At 42.1% G+C, this 19,542-nt stretch overlaps 1 protein-coding gene across 4 annotated transcripts in view; it reads right to left on the reverse strand.

Annotated features, from left to right (window-relative positions):
- The window catches only part of LOC142568011 (DNA (cytosine-5)-methyltransferase 3C-like), a 394,257-nt gene that overhangs the window by 209,667 nt on the left and 165,048 nt on the right, over nt 1–19,542 (reverse strand). For all 4 annotated transcript variants that reach the window (XM_075678102.1, XM_075678101.1, XM_075678103.1 and 1 more), the window contains one exon: nt 768–954. In XM_075678102.1, the coding sequence (XP_075534217.1) occupies nt 768–954 (187 nt within the window). The remainder of the gene's footprint in view (nt 1–767; nt 955–19,542) is intronic.

Here is a 19,542-nt window from a genome sequence, read left to right on the forward strand (position 1 = left end):
GCGTGCTGCCATATCTAATGTTCCAGGGATAAGCGAAACCTTGTTTTGCATTCTACGCAGTTATGACGTTGAGGTGGCGCACGTGCCCGTGTGTAAGCTGATGCAAGCACTCGTTGGCAGTAAGGACAGGCTTCAGAGAGAATCGTTTCCCGGCGTGGTCTATAAGATACCCTGCGCAGATTGCGACTACGCATACATCGGTGAATCGGGCAACTTCAAACAGAGACTGAGGCAGCATCAGAAAGACGTCAAAAAGAAACGTACAGTTTCGAATGCCCTTGCCGAGCACACAGATACAACGGGCCACAAGATTGACTGGGATCACTCGAGAATTATTGGCCAAGAAAGAAACCTGAAATCGCGGTTCTATCTGGAATCGCTGGAGATACAAAAAACATGTTACACGCTCAATCGAAAGGAGGGAACCCTCCCCCCGTCATACACGCACTGCTTACCATCACGTTCTGAAGTATAAATAAGCTTCCATGAACCTTCCGTCATCCCATTGTGAACAAGGCTTCCGTAGCGAAGCCAAAACGTCTTTTAGATTTATTCATTTTTTGGCACTTCTGTTGGTCGGTGCCCTTCGTTTTATTACTTAAATGTACATGTTGCAACGAAGAACCCACGTTTCGGCATTATTATTTATTTCGAAAGCACTTACTAGTTGGATTACGCGAACACTCGAATAACGTGCATATGTAACTTGAACACTACTCGGACTTGTCTGTCGCCCCTTGGCAAGCTACGACTAAAGTGAAACCAACCAGTGGCAATTCCATCGAAGAGGGACAGCACGCGTAAACTCCTTCCAGACTGCTGGCACGGGACCAGAGGCGCAGCTGCGGGCCGGAAAAAGTCGAGCACCCGCGCCTCCCAGTCAGGCCAGGGCCGAAGGCGGCCCGCTGTTCGCCCTCCGCAGATGTGGCAATGCCAGGGAGAACATCTAGACACCTGTTCAAACGTGGCCAGCGAGAATTTGCAAAAAATTACTCCTCAGGTCAAAATATTTATGTGGCAGTGGCAGCTGTGAAAAGGTATCTGCTACTTAAGATAACAAAAGCTGCTGAGCCATTATTTAGCACTTGCTGCATTTATTCTCAATCAGTGCTCGCACAGTGAGACAGAACCATGCAGTACTCTAACAGCATTGTGACTAGACACAAACCTGAATTCTTCATTTCTTGCAAAAAAAAAAAAAATCAAATGACGCGAAAGTCCACATTTGTGAAAAGGCAACAGCAGGTGCAACGCCGATAAAAAGGTGTTAAAAGACAAGGCCAGAAGTAGAACAGGACACCTATTCCACATAGGGGACGAGGTTCCTGCACTTGGTTTCTTCGGCATGTTCGGTAAACTAGAAATGGCAAGTCGTTCGTAACTCGTGAAAATAGGAGACGGGTTATGGCTAGCGTGCACGCAAAGTTCAAAATGTGTACTTTAATTGCGTTTTCAATAAATTGCGTATGGAAGGTCAAAGTGGTTATTTGGGCAAGTTGGGTATGCACTGCGAAATAGTTCTTTTGTGCAAGAAAACGCGCACAATGAAACACGATGCATGACACACGAAGCGCTGCAAGGTTACTGGAGCCCTATGGGTGTGTTTTACGAGCGACCCAAAACTTAGCCCACTGCCATTAAATAACTACATATGCCACCTAGCTCAAAGTTTGCGAAAATATGCAGAATACGACGTAAATTTACATACAAAGTTTATTGCGTGCATATCAAATACAGCTTTTGCTAAAATTTTCTTTAAAAACCGCTGCCAAATGCCATGCTGCTGTTTTTAGCTACGTTTCTCAAAGCATGGAAAGAACTCTGCATTCCACAGTCTCTATATTTAACAGAAATGGAGGACATTCTAAATGCGATGTGTCCTGAAATTCAATATGTTACTGGCTTACTTATCAGCGTTACAATATTCCTTGAACCCTCGTTTTTTCGGTACTTTCAAACATTATACGATGTTCGTCTGGTGTCCTCGGTTAACAAGACAAAACACCTTGTTTCTGTTTGCTGAAAGTAAAGGCCAGCCAATGAGTGACATGTAGGCAAAGTGCAAAGTGAGTGGGCTTACTGAAGCTTTGGCAATGAATTACACATGCAAGCACTCCAGAACGTTATTTTTTATGAGCGCACAAAATTTAACTTGCTTTCCTGGCACAACAACAAATGCCACCGAGAATAAATGTTGTGACAATGAAGGGAATGCAATGGTAAACCTTCACGCAAAACTAAATGCGTGTGAATTAACTACTGCCACTTCAACAAATTTAGGCAAGTGTTCGAAGGTATCACACTGCAATTATCAGCTATGCTTCCCCATAATCCTAGTAACTATTTTACACCAAGTTTATGCTTACTGGAAATGGGTCCATATTCAGTGTAACAAAACTAACTTTCCTGCCCCATATCAGATGCATTACAAATAAGTACTGAATTATCAGTTTTTAGCTCATTTTTCCGTTACACATAGTACCTTTCCACGGTGTCCTCGGTGAACTACACAATGAGCATTGTTTACGTTTATTTAAAGTTAGAGGCAAGTTGTAAGTAATGTGAAAACAGATTTCAAAGTGCGCGGACAAATTACAGGCATTAGTAGTAAATTATGTATTCATGTTATACGGAGTGTTAGAACTGTCTTTTAGGAACAACGCAGAATTTAGCATGCAGCGTTGGCAAGATCAACAAGATCAGATGTGCTGAAAATGGGGGTAATATTATGGCCAAGATTCTCGCAAAGTAAAATGTGTGAATGTCCTATGGTGGCTTAGTGGCAATGAAGTTGCGCTGCTAAGCACAAAATCGTGAAATCAAATCCCGGCCTCGGCAGGTGCATTTCCATAGGGGCGAGATGCAAGTATGCCTGTGTTCCGCGCATCAGGTGCACGTTAAGGGGGGGCACAGGTTGTGGCTACCAAAAATCGTGAAAAAACTTGATTTTTTTTTTCATTGCATTTTTGGAATGTACAGCTATCATTGCATCTACATTGTTAATTTCATGCCGATAACATCGGTATGAAATAACATTGGTATTTTAGCCGCAATGACGCCTTATACGACATATACTAGCTGAATTCCAGGCGAAACTTGCGCTGAAACTGCAGATTTTCTGAAACGCACGCCTGCTCTTCCACCTGTGCTAGCACAGACATCTTGGTCTCATTTGAAAGAGCCGACTTTTCCCTTCAAATTCCCACCAGAACGGGCCCCATTCAGCCATTAGCCATTTAGAAAATGAGCGGCACAAAAAGGTACTAGAATGCCCTCCTATTCACCACTCGGTGCATGTGACTTGAGCTTGCCTCCCGATTGGCGGAACTGCATGGCCATCGTCTGCTCCGCGCTTGGAGCCGTGCATTGAGGCGGCGCACCATCTTGCCCCAGTGTCAGCGAGGAAGCAGGATGCAATGTCTGAAACAGGCGCAAATTTCGAACGCGGCACACGTTTGGTGAAAAAAAAGTACGATGGACGCTCATCGAAAACTTCAAAAAACGCTGCTCGACACTGCAAAACGCCCAGGACGCCACAACCTGAGCGTCCGATGCCGAAATTGTCAATGCAGCAACGGCAGGACTAATGACCAGATTGACCGCTGCGGATACTGTGGCAAGTCCGTCTGCCGCGGACCCTTCAACCAGCGCTCGCATACGGCAAGATACGACCTACCGGCAACCCTCCGAGCTGGAGGAGAAGGAAGCGAAAGCCAAAGAAAAGCTCTCGAAGTTGCCTTCCGCTCCAGCAACAGAGAGGAAACACGAGTTCGTGGGTGACACTACTGACGACGCAGTTCATCCGCCTGATGGGACTACATTTACGATTGTAGATTTGAGTGCCATGAACACTTTATTAACGTTTGCGAGCTGCAATATCTGCAATGGTGCCTTAAAAATCATCCAAGACGAGCGGGAATACGGACTCGCTGTGAAGCTGCGTTTTATGAGCGCAAACTGTGGAGAGATTGCATCAGTGTGGTGCTCGCCGTGCGTTCAGTGTTGAATGCATGAAACCCTTTGCTGTGAACGTCTTGGCTATGCGTGCCATGCAGGCAACGGGGAACCAACAGACCGCGTTCAATGACATTTTTTCGTTCATGGGAATCAGCCGTCGGGCTCTTCACACGAAAACGTGGCAGAGTTACGTGAAGACGAAGTTGACACCAGCAGCCGATCGCACGGCACATAATCTGACGAGCGACTGCGCGTGGTCGGTTTGCGAACTTTACGCCGAACTGAACGTCAGTCCTACTGGCAACATCACGGTGTCGTATGATGGGTCATAATTGACCCGCGGTCATACGACCCGTATCGGCGTCAGCAACGTGATCGAGTTGTTCAGCGGACTTGTGCTCGACTTTATTGTATTGAGCAATTTCTGTGCTAGGTACGAGTGGGGGTCCGAGGAGAGTGACCCTTTCTATGGAGCCTGGAGTGAATGGCCACAAGTGTCAGAACACTAATAAGAAAGCTGGGGAGATGGAAGTGGAATCTGCCCTCATCCTTTTCAGGCGATCATTGGAGCGGCACAATCTGCGGTATACAATGGTACGTTGTGACGGGGACGGCCGCAGTTATCTTGCTTTACAAGATGATGAAGTGTATGGGTATATCCCAATTGAAAAAGAGGACTGCGTGAATCACATGCAAAAGCGCATGGGGACGGCTTTGCACAACTTGGTGGAAAAACACAGAGGCCCTGGACATGAGAGTCTTGGTGGAAAGGGCCGCTTGACAGCAGACTTGATCTCCAAGTTAACCTCATACTATGGATGGGCTCTGAAGACTCACAAGATGTAGATGCCCCTCAAAATGCAGTGATGGCCACATAGCATCACATTACATCAAACGATGATGTGGCTAATCACACTCTTTGTTCGTCAGGCCCAAACTCCTGGTGCAAGCAAAATGCTGCAGTGACCAAGGGTGAAGCCAGTTCCAAAACATCCTCAAAAGCTTCCTCCTCATGTGTGTCAGGCTTTACGTCCCATATATGAATGTCTTTTAGACAAGAAACTGCTGCAACGTTGCCGGCATGGTAAAATGCAAAATAATAACAAAAGCCTGCATTCAATTATCTGGGAACTGGCGCCAAAAGACCGGCACACTACTTTATTCATAGTGGAGGCTGCTGTGGCAGAGGCAGTATAAAAATTCAATGCAGGCAATGCAAGGGCCTCAAAGGACATAATGAAAGAACTATGTCTAAATCCAAGCCAGCAAAGTCACAGCTGCATGGCCGAGAAAGATAGGCGTCGAATGGCAGCATCAGCCAAGAAGCGCAAAGCATCAGAAAACTTCTGCCAGTCCCTCAAAAAGCGGCACAAAGAGGCTGGGAGTCAGCAGGACTACATGCCTGGTGCCTACTGAGCTGTTCCAGCTGTAAATCTGTAAATAAAATAGGGTTTTGCATGTTTTCTCACTTTTCTCAAAACATGTTTTTCAGTCACTTCACCAGACTGTCGGAGTGCTATCTCATGATCTAGAACAGCTAGAGCAATAATTCTTTCTTTAGCAGAAAGCCTAATCTGCATATTACAAAGTGCTGATAGCAGAATTTCAAATTTGTGCGCATGTATATTTCCATTTTATTAATTTTCTTTTGGTGTGGTAGCCTTAGGAGAAGGAAAGAATTTTGATCACCTGCAGAATGGCTAATTAGAATTTCATTTGAAAACTTTTTGGAGCATTGCAGTTATTGCACATTATAGTATCTAGCTATGCAACAATATTCACTTTCTGCTGAGCAGTTTTCTTTTTCCATTGTCTCCGGAAACAATAGAGTGGCAGCACTGTCAATCTCCTGAACTAATGGACCTACAAGAAAAATTATTGCATATTTTAAATCAGCATGAAAAACTAAGTAAGCTTGTTTATTTTCATCAGATTTGGCCATAAGATGCAGGTAATAATCTACACAACCCATGTCCCCCCTTAAAGATTTCGTGAAGGGTAGCCAAATTTTTATTAGCCCCCTCCCCCCCCTACGGCATGCCTGATAAGCATATCATGGCCCATAAAAACGCACAATGAAATAATATCAAAATGTGTATGGATGAATGAGTGCAATTCTAAAATTTCTTTAACAAGTGCCCGAATGTGTTATAAGCTGGAAGGCTTCAAATGGACCAGTAACACCATGTCATTGTTTTAAAGCGTGTGATTTATAAAAAGGCAACTGAAATTTTTTAATGCAACTGCTAGAAAAATACTGCTTGACTGAAATTGGGTTTTGATTCTGCAAGGTCACATACGACTCCAATTGTGTTAATTTTGTTGTTACTGTTATTTTACAGTGTTTCTGTAATTTCCAGAAAAAATGATTGTTTTTTATGGGAATAGCTTCCTTAGCCCGATTCCCCCACTTTGGCGTGCTACTGTCCACTGTCTGGCCCATGAAACGTTGCTCTCGCTCGTGAAAATGAGATTACGTCTGACTGGTGAAAATGCACGCTCTTCCAGCTGACAAAGAAACTTTGTTTTACACCTACTCAATATCGCCGTAGTTCATTCGAAGTGCGATATGCTGAACCCTAATATTACAGTGCTAACGGGAGAAAACTGGAAGTGGTTGGGAGACCATGTTTAGTGAAGCTTTCTCTGAGGCGTTCGGAGGTGTGCACACTGTGGTGGTGCTCTCTTGTGCGGGTGTATGAATGCTATCAGGATTCTTAGCCTGTTTCCCCCGCTACAGATAGTAAATAAAAGTGTCTTTAGCAATACCATGTACCACTACATTGCTGGAATGCTAACCATATCAGCATCCAGTCATCGTGAGATGGGTCCTGTCAAAATTTTCCCAATGTTCTTTTTTTTTTACAGCTTCAATTTTTCCAGAAATTTTACATGTTTACAGACATGCCTCGATGTACGAAGCATGCCTGCCACCTTAAGCCTGCGCCAATAACGCGCTGGAATGTTGTGGATGCTGAGCAAAGGTTATCAAGCACGGCAGGCCTTCGCATGCCAAAAAGAGAGACTCATCATGTCAAGCATCAAAAACAGCTTCGCAAGTGACCATTGTAACAGTTCATGCAATGACCACGTCATCAAAATATTTGCACTTCCAATTGATTGCTCCTCTTTCAAACGCCGGAGGTCAAGGCCTTGTCCCGCTAAGTGGACTACAGGCTTTAAGCGGCACTACCATAGTACGTATCAGCGGCATGCGGTACCACGTGATCGACGCTATGAGTCGCCTTCATCACGTCTAAAGCCGCGCTACATTGAATGTGGTTTTGAAGTGACTGCATAAAAGAGTACCGCAATTCATTGTTGTGCTCTCTAGAAATAGCTTTATTGTGTCGACGGCTATCGACTAAAGCAATAAAAAAAGACAATAATTCTCTGTCAGTGCTATTTTAGTAACAGAATTGATCAGGTTATCCCGGATGGGGAAAATAAGATACCAAGGAGTAAAAATACCTGGGGGTAAGGATCACAGAGAGAAACACATGGTAAATAGAAAAACATGAAGTACTTTACAAAGTCAAAAGGTGGAAGAGGCACTGACATTGAAACATGGGGCTACAACAAATATCAACTCGTCCTAGGTATATGAAAAGGTTCAAAGGCTAGCGTTTACTAAATTGGCATAGTGTTAAACCATCAAGTGCAGGCAGCGCTGTCCAATAATCAGAAGGCTAGCAGTGGGAGCGCGTGGAAAAATCACGAATGAAGAATACAGGAAAACATGGGAGGGTCATGGCTGTGTGGGAGGGTGAGAACAAAAAATGTGCTTTGAATGATGACTGCGGGGCATGAACATAATTCGATTGAGGCACCTGAATAGGAAAAAGGCTGACTCAGACTGCAGAAAAAAGAAGCCAACTATCCAGCCAATATTACTTTAATTGCATAAGCTGCAGCAAAGAGAAGACAGTTAAATGTAAAATTAGAGATTCAGAAACAGTGTACTAGATAGAAGCAATTTACAGGAAGGTGGCTATTGAACCATACGAACAGGGAAAAATGAAATCAGAAGGTAAAAGTGTTTTACGATAATTGAAATGACAGTGCTTTACTGTTCGAAATCAAATGAGGGTGTAGAACAATTAGTTATAGGAACAATTATGAAGTGAAGACGACTTGTGCATAGGGTGTGGAAATGGTGCAGCAACTATTGAGCATACCCTGTTGAATGTCAGGATGTACATGCAGCGATAAGTTCGCATGCAGTAGGCATGAACGAGGCATTAGATGTTAAGGACACAAAGGGGAACAAATAAAACCAGTGGTAGAGATTATAGTAAAAGCTCCAAGATTAATGACACAAAGGAGGGGACAACACGAAATAAAGCGAGTTTTCAACAGTGAACAATTTAGCCCAGAGAATAAAGATACTTAAATGTTTGACTAAACCACAAAGCCCTCAAAAGCGACCTTGCTGGAACCATCACTACATTTTACACAAGATTCTCATATCACGATCATCATGGGCGACGTGGGCAGGTGCACTCCGCAGTTTTTTTCTGCAGCTAGTGAGTACGTGAAGGCCGTTTTGCTTTTCCTGCAGTTCTGGAGTGTACTGACTTTTTTTTATCATTGGTGCATTGGAAGAGTGCTTTTCAAGTTTGTATAAATCGACTGAAGTGCAGTTACTACTGTTTTTTAAATGTGTTTACAACATATGCCCAGTTTTAAATATGTGACTTACAAACTGCATGAGGTGATTTTTTGTGATAATTACTATCTTTTACTGCAATTACTGTACTTTGCTTCTTTGCGCGTGCTGTCAATTTACCAGCTTCGTTATGAAACTACAGCATGCACCCAACAAACGAGGTCACAAGGCAAAGGTGACATATAACCTTAGTCTTGTGTGCTCATTTGTTGTCTGCAGTTTTATAATGAATACCTAGCAAGTAGCCCGAGTTTCAGTTACTACTTTCAGTTACAGTTATACCTGTTTTTGATTTGTTTAACGCGTTAGTGTATTTTCTCACCATTTTGCACTTCACGCTCTTATAGCTTGCTACCGCTGTATGCCATGTTTCTAGGACAAGTACCCAGTGAAGCCTTCTCAGCTTTTTGTCTCTTGCCAAAACGTCGGCAAGATGTTAAATCAGTATTGATTGATTATTGATTGTTTGACTAATCCTATAGTGTGGTCACGAGGTAAACATGGAGGGTTGCTCAATTAAGCCCCTTACACCAGGTGTAAGCTGCGGGTGAAGATGTGGAGACCAAGGGAGAAAAGGACAGCCTGACTTTGTGTGCCACTATGGGAAGGAAATTTATTTATTTATTTACAATACCCCTAAAGGCCCTCGAAGGAGGGTATTACATAGGGGGGGGGGGGGGCTACAAGAAAAGCAAATGTACATTCAGGTACAGCATATGCATAAAAAGAAAAACATTTACAAGACATGTGTTTTTTTGTTTTCGTTCAACAAGTCAGTGTAGTCAACATAAAGAACAAAAAAAAAAGAAAAGTTACATAAAAACGTCAGGAGCAAGCAGCAAATCACAAAGCATAAAAATTATCAGGGAAACACACTTAATAAGGGAACAACGTTTTAGCAGCTTCTCACAGTAGTGCAAATTGTTTCCTTAAATTTGGTTATGTCAGTTTCCATGGCTATGTATGAGGGTAAATCGTTCCAATCGATGATAGTGCGTGGTACGAAGGATTGAGCGAAAGTTAATGACCGACACAAAATGCGTTTCACTTTGTTAGGGTGATCGCGGCGAGGAAAGATAATCGGCGGTGACTGAAAGAAATCATCACGAAGTGAGGAATGGTGGAAAATTTTATGAAATAGTGATAAGCGGGAATGTTTTCGACGAAGGCTCAAGGATTGCAAACCGGCACGATTTTTTAAAGATGTAACGCTGGTGAATGTAGAATAATCTGAAAAAATAAATCGAGCAGCACGGTTCTGCAGGGCTTCAAGGTTAGAGGCTAGATATACCTGATGGGGATCCCAAATTGCCGCAGCATATTCAATTTTCGGGCGAATGATTGTGGTATATGCCTGTTTTCGTACGAGTGGTGGCGCTTGCTTGAGGGTTCGTTTAAGTATTCCAAGACTACGGTTAGCAGCTGCCAGGGTTAAATTTATATGGTGATGCCACCTTAGGTCAGACTGGAAATGAAGGCCAAGATATTTGTAGGAAGTGGAAGACTCAATCGTGCTGTTATTAATGAAGTAAGCGTTTTCAATTCGAGACTTTCGGCCGTTAAATGTCATGAACTTGGTTTTAGAGATATTAAGCGACATTAGCCATTTGGAGCACCATAAGGCAATTGCATCAAGGTCAGATTGCAAGCATTGGCGATCGATATCAGAGGAAATTGTGCGGTAAATTACGACATCATCGGCAAAGAGACGAACCCGGGACGTTACGCAAGAAGGAAGATCGTTAATATATATTAAGAAAAGTAAAGGACCTAGCACGCTGCCCTGGGGGACACCAGAAGTAACGTGGGCAAAAGAAGAATTGTAGTTGTTAGCGGAAGTGAACTGGAGCCTGGAGGAAAGAAAATCTTTAACCCATGCGAGGACGTTAGGGTGAATGTTTAGGCATGCAAGTTTGAGAAGTAATCTGTGGTGCGGAACGCAATCAAAAGCTTTGGAGAAATCAAGGAAAACTGCATCTACTTGTAAACCAGCGTCAATGGATAAGTGTAAGTCATGAACAAACCCTGCAAGTTGTGTTTCACAAGAGTAGCCCTTGCGGAAACCGTGTTGATACTGGTATATTATGTTGTGGCTTTCTAAGTATTTGGCAATTTGGGAGTGAATGACGTGTTCCATGACCTTGCATATGGTACTTGTTAGCGAAATAGGTCTGTAGTTGCATGGGGAAGAACGGTCGCCTGACTTGAAAAAGGGTGCTACCTTGGCTATTCGCCAATCATCGGGGATAGTGCCTGTCGCGAGAGATTGTGAAAAAAGGGCCGTCAGAACACTACAGATGCCATGACGTGTATTTTTCAGTATAGTGTTATTGATACCATTATGGTCACATGTAGAAGAAATTTTCAGTTTACTTAAAAGGGAAAATATGCCCGCTTCGGTTACATCAATTTCTGGCATGTCAATGTCAGATATACAATCCTTCATAGGTGCGGTAGTAATGTCCTCGCAGGTAAAAACAGCCGTGAATGTCTCGTTTAGAAGTTCTGCGCATTGTGATTCTGGAAGTGAAATGTTGTTGCTATTATGAAGAGTGATACCAGGATGTTGTTTGGGATTCACGATGCGCCAGAATCTTCGAGGGTTATTTTTAAGCATAGATGTTAGGTTATGGCAAAAGAAATGACGGCGTGTGGTTTTAAGTAATGTTTGGTATTCTTTATCGCAGGCTTTGTAACGCAGCCAAGAAACCGACGTAACGTTTTTATCGGCCTGTCTGTAGAGTCGCTTTTTTTTATTGTTTAAACGCCGAAGCTGCTGCGTGAACCAGGGAGTAGTACGGTTGCTTTTTATTGTAATGGTAGGTATGAATTTTTCTATTAGTTCTTTGAGGAAGTCTTTAAACAGAAGCCAATTTTCTTCTACCGTGAATGATAGGTGCCTGTCAATAAAGTGTTCTGAAAAATTCAATAATTCGGAATTCATATTAGCAAAGTTGGCTCTGTTGTAGCATCTGATTTTTTTGTTGGTGGCTTGTCGTGTGTTAAACGGGCGTGTGAGGTTGCCGGTGATAATGGCGTGGTCAGAAAGGCCATCTAAGTGGGTGATATCAGAGCAAAGGTCAGGATTGTTTGTAAGGATGAGGTCGAGAATATTTGCAGAGGTTGCCGAGTGCCGCGTAGGTTGATCTATTACTTGTGTTAGCGAGTGGTCAAGGCAAGTGGTAAGAAATTCGTTCGCTTCGGTATCTTTGCACATAACTGTGAGCGTTGACCAGTCTATTGAAGGAAAGTTGAAGTCGCCGAAAATAATTAATACCGAGCTGGGAAATTGGATTACCACATCATCCAAAATTCTGCGAAATTCGCTCGCAAACGTGCACGTCATATCAGGAGGGCGATAAAATACACCGATAACAAAGGACGTCGGGCCACACTTGAGGGAAACTAACACGCATTCAAGAAAGGAATTAACAGCAACGGGAACGGCCACTACATCATGTTTTATGGCAATAAGAACACCGCCTCCCTTTCGTTGAAGCCTGTCAGTACGAAAAAAATTATATTCTGTACCGCTGACCAAGATACAGTTGTCAGGAACAGTATCATTCAGCCAGGTTTCGGTAAGAGCCACTATGGAAGCTGAACACGAATCTATCAATGAAGACAGTGGGACAGTTTTGGGGAGAACACTTCGTATATTTGTGTACAAAAAGCCAATATCACGTGAGGCCAATTGCGCTTTATGTAAAGAAGGCACTAATGTGGCGGGATAGCATGTATTAGTGCGTCATTCGGTCTGGTCATTCATAGCAGTTACATTTTCTGTGCCCCGTTCGTTGGTGTTAAGACGAACTGCGCAGTTGTTGTCAGAGTCCCACACGTACACATATCTATTGATAAAGAGCTTAGTGAAAACGAGCTTAGTGCGATCGCCTTCTTTCTTTATACTTTTAGCAAACTGTAAGAGCTTTCGGCGTTTTTCACGTACAGGGGCTGAGTAATCTCGGGAGATTCTAAGTGTTGTGTTCTTCAACTTGATGCCCATGTTTAAAACAGATTCAACCTCTTTCTCATTACAAAACTTTGCTATAATTGGTCGTTTCTTATCTGCCGAAAATGCGCCTAGTCTGTGCGCTCTCACAATGGTGTTCACAGTTAGTTCGAGCTTATCAGAGCAAAATTGACGCACAAGTTTTTCAGATTGCTGCCACGTTTCCGCTTTTTCGGTATCATCAATTCCAAAGAACAGAACATTGGCACGGCGGGAGCGGTTCTCTAAATCATCAATTTTGTCTTGCATGGCCGAAAATGTTTTTTCGTAAGACTGGGGAACCTGCGCACAAGTTCCTATGCCAGCCTGTGACTCAAGTGCAAGAACTCGCTTTTTAAGTATGTCCACTTCGTTTTGCACGGTAATCTGCATGGTCAAAACTTTGTCGACAGAATCCAAAAGCTGCGTGTGGCTTGATTCAATGCGGGTAACTGCGTCAAAAACCGAATTCAGTTTCTCTTCTTGCGCTTTAGTCATTGGCCCCGGGTTTTCCTCAATATCCCCGCTAAGCAATAACATGCTCCAGATACACAGTACTGCTTCACGAACACGTTTCAAACAACCAGGAAATGAATGGTACAACAAAAATCGTGTCTCATTATTGGATAGATTTCATAAAGTTTAGGTGCTCTGGGAACAAAGATAACTACACTATCTGGTCCTACGTTCCACTGTGGTTTAAAGTTCTCGTTGTGGACCAGACAAAGGGAACAACTGCCAGGGTGACTTTTTGCCTACCAGGCTACTACATATTTATTTATTTATTTATTTATTTATTTATTTATTTATTTATTTATTTATTTATTTATTAACATCACTACATGCACCCAGGGAGGGGCATTATTGTAGCGGGTGTGCCCCCATTACACGATACACAAAAGAAATCTGATACAAAAACAAAAATCGAACATCAGTACCAGTAACAATCGCATGACACGTGTCAGTCAAAGCACCTAAAAGTGCAAGTTACTTCAGCGCTCCACACGTGCTTTCCGAGCAGTAAGCAAAGCCTGCTTGATACCAGAAGGGAGGTGCCACTGTTGGTTACCTGCATCGCTGATTACGTCACTACGCCAGGCCAGCAAGCAGCAAGCAGGCAGTAAGCAAGCGTTCTGTCCAAACCACATTGGCAGCTCCGACGACGGGTTGTTTCGACACCTAATCAGCATGTCTTTCCCACTACAGGTTAGTGCTCAAATTATTTGAGACCAACATAACTTTTTTTCGTTGACGTCGCGGCTGCCAAGTATTGTTTGTGGTCATGTGTATTGCAATATTTGAAATGTCTCGAGAGAGTTCAAAGCTTAACGATGAAGTAAAGCAGATTTTGTCAGATTGAAAGTTGAACTTGTAGCAGAACCGAAAGCATCCCACAAATCGCTTTCTATGGAGCTATGCTCCAAGACTCGTGGCCTACATAAAGAGCAGAAAATTATGGCTGATAGCTTGCATTTTTGCACATGCTTCAATAGAAGAACTAAAATGAAAACTCGAGAAAGGGATCCCAAAAAAATGCTGACCTTGAAATGAAAAGTAAAAATCTCCATGACAAATGTGCAGATTTCGAGAAAAATGATCAACTTGAGAAGAAGGTTTCGAACCTAAAACAGTATTCTAGAAACGCGAATGTTGAGATTAAAGGTTTGCTGAAAACAGAAAATGAGAATGTTTCATCGATTGTGCAACGAATTTGTGCTGAGAGTGGTGAGCCAATTTCCGAGGCTGACAAAAGGGGCATGTCACTGATTGCCTGCTCGGAATGCCGCAAAATCAAACCTAGTTCAACTGAAACCTCATTTGAAGCGTGACATTACATTAAGAAAAGCTAAGAAGTTGTGACTGCCAAACAATGACATAGAAATCACCAATCAGTTTCCAATTTATGTCAAAGAGCACCTCTGTAGCTCATTGAAGAATTTTATGGGAAAGACTATTAGCCGCAAATATGAGCACAAGTGTAAGTCTGTCTGGTTCTTGAATGGAAATGTGTTTGCAAGGCAGAGACAGTGGCGCTATAGACATCTCCAATGAAAATGATCTTGCAAAGATATGCTTGTTTTACTACCGGTCAAGTATCTCCAGGGCAATTTCGACGTCATATCAAGAATTTGCACTTCCACAGAATGTTCAGTTTGGACATCACAAATTCTATTCTGTATTCAGAGTGTCTACCAAGTTGACATCTCCAAATTCCCCGAGTTTTCCAGGTTTTCCCTGAGCACCTTTGCAAATTTCCCTGAATGAGCCAGAACTTTGTTTTATGTCAAGACAGGCTAACACCATTTTGCTCGATGCTGTCACTCTCTAGTAAGCATGTTGAAACAAAAAATGACTTAATCCAGTTTGAATAGAAAGGAGTAATACCTGTTTTATTTAAAAAGGAAACAGAGGGCACAGCGAAAAAAATGGTAAAACCCATTTCAAATTGAGTCAAACATCTTCAAATATGAATGAAAAGGAGATGCATACATAAGTAAATATTTTTGAATATGAGCTATTTCTATCAAGTGATAGCAAGCTCATCGGTATGGAGCCTGAACTTTGTCACAACTAAGATTCTCTCTCAGCAGCTGGAAAGTCAACCTCAAATGTCCTGACATACTCTCAGCCCGTAGACAACATCTTAATGTTGGGTTTTACTGCTTTAAAGAGTTTATTTTGGTTTGAATGAGGGACACCTGCATCTCGGCGTCAGCCAACACTTTGTTTTTTGAGCTAAAGCTCCTTCAGAGAGGCAGCGGCACGCTTCCTTTCCCATTAATTCCTCAGTGTGTATGTCCTTTCTGTTCTCATCCTCCTTCTGCCACGCGTTCACCCCTTCGATCGTTTGAAGCATCCTCTTGGTTAGTTGTACAGTCAACGTCCGATTTTTCGAACTCCCTAGGGGCCGCAAAAACTCCGAAAAATCAGGCAGTCCGAAAAAAATTAAACATGCCTTTAACTGCCCTTTAGGGCTAAAATTGCCACAGGCATATCTGTAAAAGCTCTTAAGGCCTACCAGTACACTTATTAGGCATATCGGTGCTCATATTGTGACAGGAGACTAGGGTGCACGCGTGTATAATTAAGGAATACATACCATGTCCCGTGACAATTGCCCCTTTCCACGCTTGTTATCCTTCGCCGCGTAAGACTGCTGTACTAAGGCAAAGCTAACTTTCAAAGACTGGCATTACGCAACGCGCTGCGCTCTGCGAGCTTCGAAGCCAATCGCGAGAACTACAAAGGCGCAGTCAGTGCCATTGCTGACAGCGGCGAATTCTTTCAATAAAAAACACAGCACCGCACGGCAAGAAGCTTAATAGCAAACGTAGAAGCAGCTAGGCCTAACGTTGCAGCGGTGGTGGCTACGGCTGTCAGTGGATCTGCATGCGAGAGTGCCGGTTTGAGGCAGCGAGATAACCAAAATGTCGGCGGTGGTGGGTTTGATTAATGCCATTCCAGACCTGCAGTCAGGGCATATACATTGACTATATGGAGTATGTGGTGTAGCCGCAAATCCGTGCGAATTATCGCGCATGTTCGAAAAATCGGGCGTTTGAAAAATCGGTGGTTAACTACTCTGGCAATACCTCGTGCTGATAACACGGCGTCAATGACGATTCGTTGCAATTCCTCTGTTACTTGAGCCAGCATTAACACGACTTTGGTTCTCTTTCAATAAAGTTACAGCTAATTTTCCCTGATAAAAGCACAAATTCTCCAAGTTTTCCCTGAGTATTTCCAGACTTAAAATTCCCTGAGAATTCCCGGTTTTCCCGGTTGGTAGACACCCTGGTATTGCATCTTAAGGCATGTTCCGCCTTAGAAAAGAGGACAAGATTGTACAATTGCTGGGTCAACTTCTGAATTCATTTAATATCATGCTGATGACCAAGAGTTGGTATAGTGAAGACTCTCAGATTGTACCTGTTGAAAATTATAGGAACTGATACCTAAACCCCCATAATAAAAGAGCTGGAGGTGTTGCTATATACGTGGACTCATGTCGGCCTTGTGAAATGTTGCAGAAATCCTGCCATGTTACTGATGAAATTGAAGTGCTCACGTTGCGAACAGTTAGAGAAATAATATCTGTAGGGTATAGGCCTCCTTCTAGTAGTACTACCCAGTTTCTTGGCTTTCTTGACACATTCTTGCATTACGTCTCTGGAAATAGGCTAAAGTTATTATGTGGCAGTAAGTTCAACATAAACGTCTCAGAGCAAACTATCATTGTGACCGAGTTTTATATATTGCTTTCAACCAATATTGAGAGCGGGCGGAGTTGCAACTCCTTCTGGCATGAACCACCCCAGCGTTGTCAGTACTTGACTGAGTAATTACCGATGAAGAAATAACTGTATTTAATGTCGGTACAATAGCATATGATATAAGTGATCATTGCCTGTTTTTATTATGTTAGACGCATGCACACATCAAGTCAAAGCCAAACACAAATAATTTTCTTATCAGTGCATGTCCAAGTCTTCGCTAGAATATAGGTATGAAATCAGTGAGAAAGACTAGTCTTCACTACTTGAGCTAAAAAGTATCCAGATGAAGCATATGCTAAATTCAGTACGATGTTCAGGCAGGTTTACGAAAAATATTTTCTTGTTAAATATAAAAGAAATATAAAACTATAAGCAAACAGTAGGCAACACAGTTACACTTAACAATGATAAAAAGAAAATGTTTTATCACACTTTTCTGCAAACATGGATGCCAAGTTCACTTGAAGAATTCAAAATAGCAAGAAACAAACTTAATTCGGAAGTATAATGTGCAAAAACAGCTTATCACCATCAGCTGTTTTCAGAAATTGCACAAATGCAGCCTGACAGAGCTTGCAAGGGTATAAATAAATTGCTAGGCCAAGGACGCAAAATTTCCTATCCAGGGAAGTTAAGCATTGGGGATGAAGAGGTATCAGGAAAAGAGCTCACTAATTAACTTAATGAACAGCTAGTTCGTTGCTATGGCACATATGATAATGCACCTCTCCCAAGTGTATAACAACGCAGGAGCTATGGTAGGATCTTCTGAGCCTAAAGGTGATTTAGAATTTTATAGAACTTTTATTAGTATAAAAAATAATAAAGCATTACATCTAAATATTATACAAGTAAAACCAGTAAATTACAGTAAATAACTTTTTAGAATTTATTATTCCCGCACTTACGCATATTCCAATTTGGTGCTTGAGACGGGAAGATTTCTTGACGCAGTGAGAGAAAGCAAAGTTTCTGTTGTATACAAAAGTGGAAATAAAAATTTAGTTTCGAATTATCAGCCCGTATCAGTGTTACCGGTATTCTCCAAAGGACTTGAAATGAATATGTGCTAACGGATAACAAATCTTTTGATAGAGAGTGTATGTTATCTGACGCTCAGTTCGGTTTTAGAAAAGCTAAATCAATTGAAACCGCCCTGCTAACTTTAAAGAAAAAAATAGTTCAGCACATAGACAATCGGTCATACACGCTAGCATTAATTATAGACTTTAGCAATGCTTTTCATTTGCTCGAGCGTGAAGTTCATCTTTACAAGCTTTGAACTTATGGAATTTGTGGAACGCCTTTAAATCTGTTACGATCTAACCTTAAACAGATGCCACTTCGTGTGCTCACGTAATGAGCAGTCTTGTATGCTTTCTTTAGTCCGGGGCATTCTGCAAGGGAGCGTGTTAAGACCGACACTTTTTAATGTTCATGTGAAGGACAGTGTGAATGTTGATACAACTGCTGAGTTAATAGTGTACGCTGGTGACTCCAATGTCTTTTTTCCTGATCCCGATGTAAATGAATTACTAAAAAGATGTGACTTTGCACTGGGTATTCTCAGCTGTTGTGCGTACTTACATTCAAGATTAATTTAGCTAAAACACAAGTGATCTTTTTTGTGCCAGAAACAAACCTCTTGTGCTAATAGACAGCATTTTATACAATGGGCAATCAATGCTTTCGAACAACACAAAATACTAGGTGTCACACTTTCAGCACACTTGGAGTGCACACGAGTTTGCAAAATACTGTCTGCAGCTACTGAAGCATTGTCACGATGCCGAGACATTCTTCCGCCTGAAATTAAATGAAGAATCTACCACGCATTTTTTGCCTCATACTCAAATTATTGTAGCCATGTATGTGCGACTACAAGAACAAACCTTTTGAAAATTCTCCACATTACACAAAAAAAGTAATTCGTCACCTCGAAAACTTCGACTACATGGCTCCAACAGGAGACACTTTTGATAAACACTGCTTTATAAGAATAGAGCACTTACACAATTTTCGTATAGTGTGAACTTTTTATTTTTGACAGTCGAATTAGTGCAATTCCTAGCTTCAATTTTCGAACTTAACACAACAGGACAGTAAATTGTGCCCGCATAAAAAAGAAACATGGATGATTCGCCGCTTTGGAACAAATGGCAAATTTTAGTCACTATAACATGCAATTGCTTTTACTTTGAGCGAGTACATCCATGCGATACACTTCACAAAGAGCGAGCCGCTCCGGTATTTTGTAAATTCAATCGGTATTTTGAATTCAATAACCTAGCGTGTCTGTCGTCCTTACATTGCTTGCATTTGAAATGATGCAACTTTCCTTTATATGTTACAGTTTACTCAAAATGTACAATATCTAGTTTGCTCTTTACGTATCAACGTACTTAGAATGCATAACATGAGACTGCTTGTGCATTATATGTATGTTCTTTTATGTCAAAGCCTTTAGCACAATTCAAAAAGACAGGGACGTGACAGAGACACAGGACAGCGCTATCTCGTCCCTGTCTTTTTAAATTGCACTAAAGGCTTTGCCATTATGAGCAAAACATACCAACTAGCCCAAGAATCAGCCTTTTATGTGACCCTTTACTTTGTTTCTTTTTGTTATATGGCTTTTTAGGCATTTG

This window comes from Dermacentor variabilis, unplaced genomic scaffold (genome assembly GCF_050947875.1).
Source record: "Dermacentor variabilis isolate Ectoservices unplaced genomic scaffold, ASM5094787v1 scaffold_15, whole genome shotgun sequence".
Lineage (NCBI taxonomy): Eukaryota > Metazoa > Arthropoda > Arachnida > Ixodida > Ixodidae > Dermacentor > Dermacentor variabilis.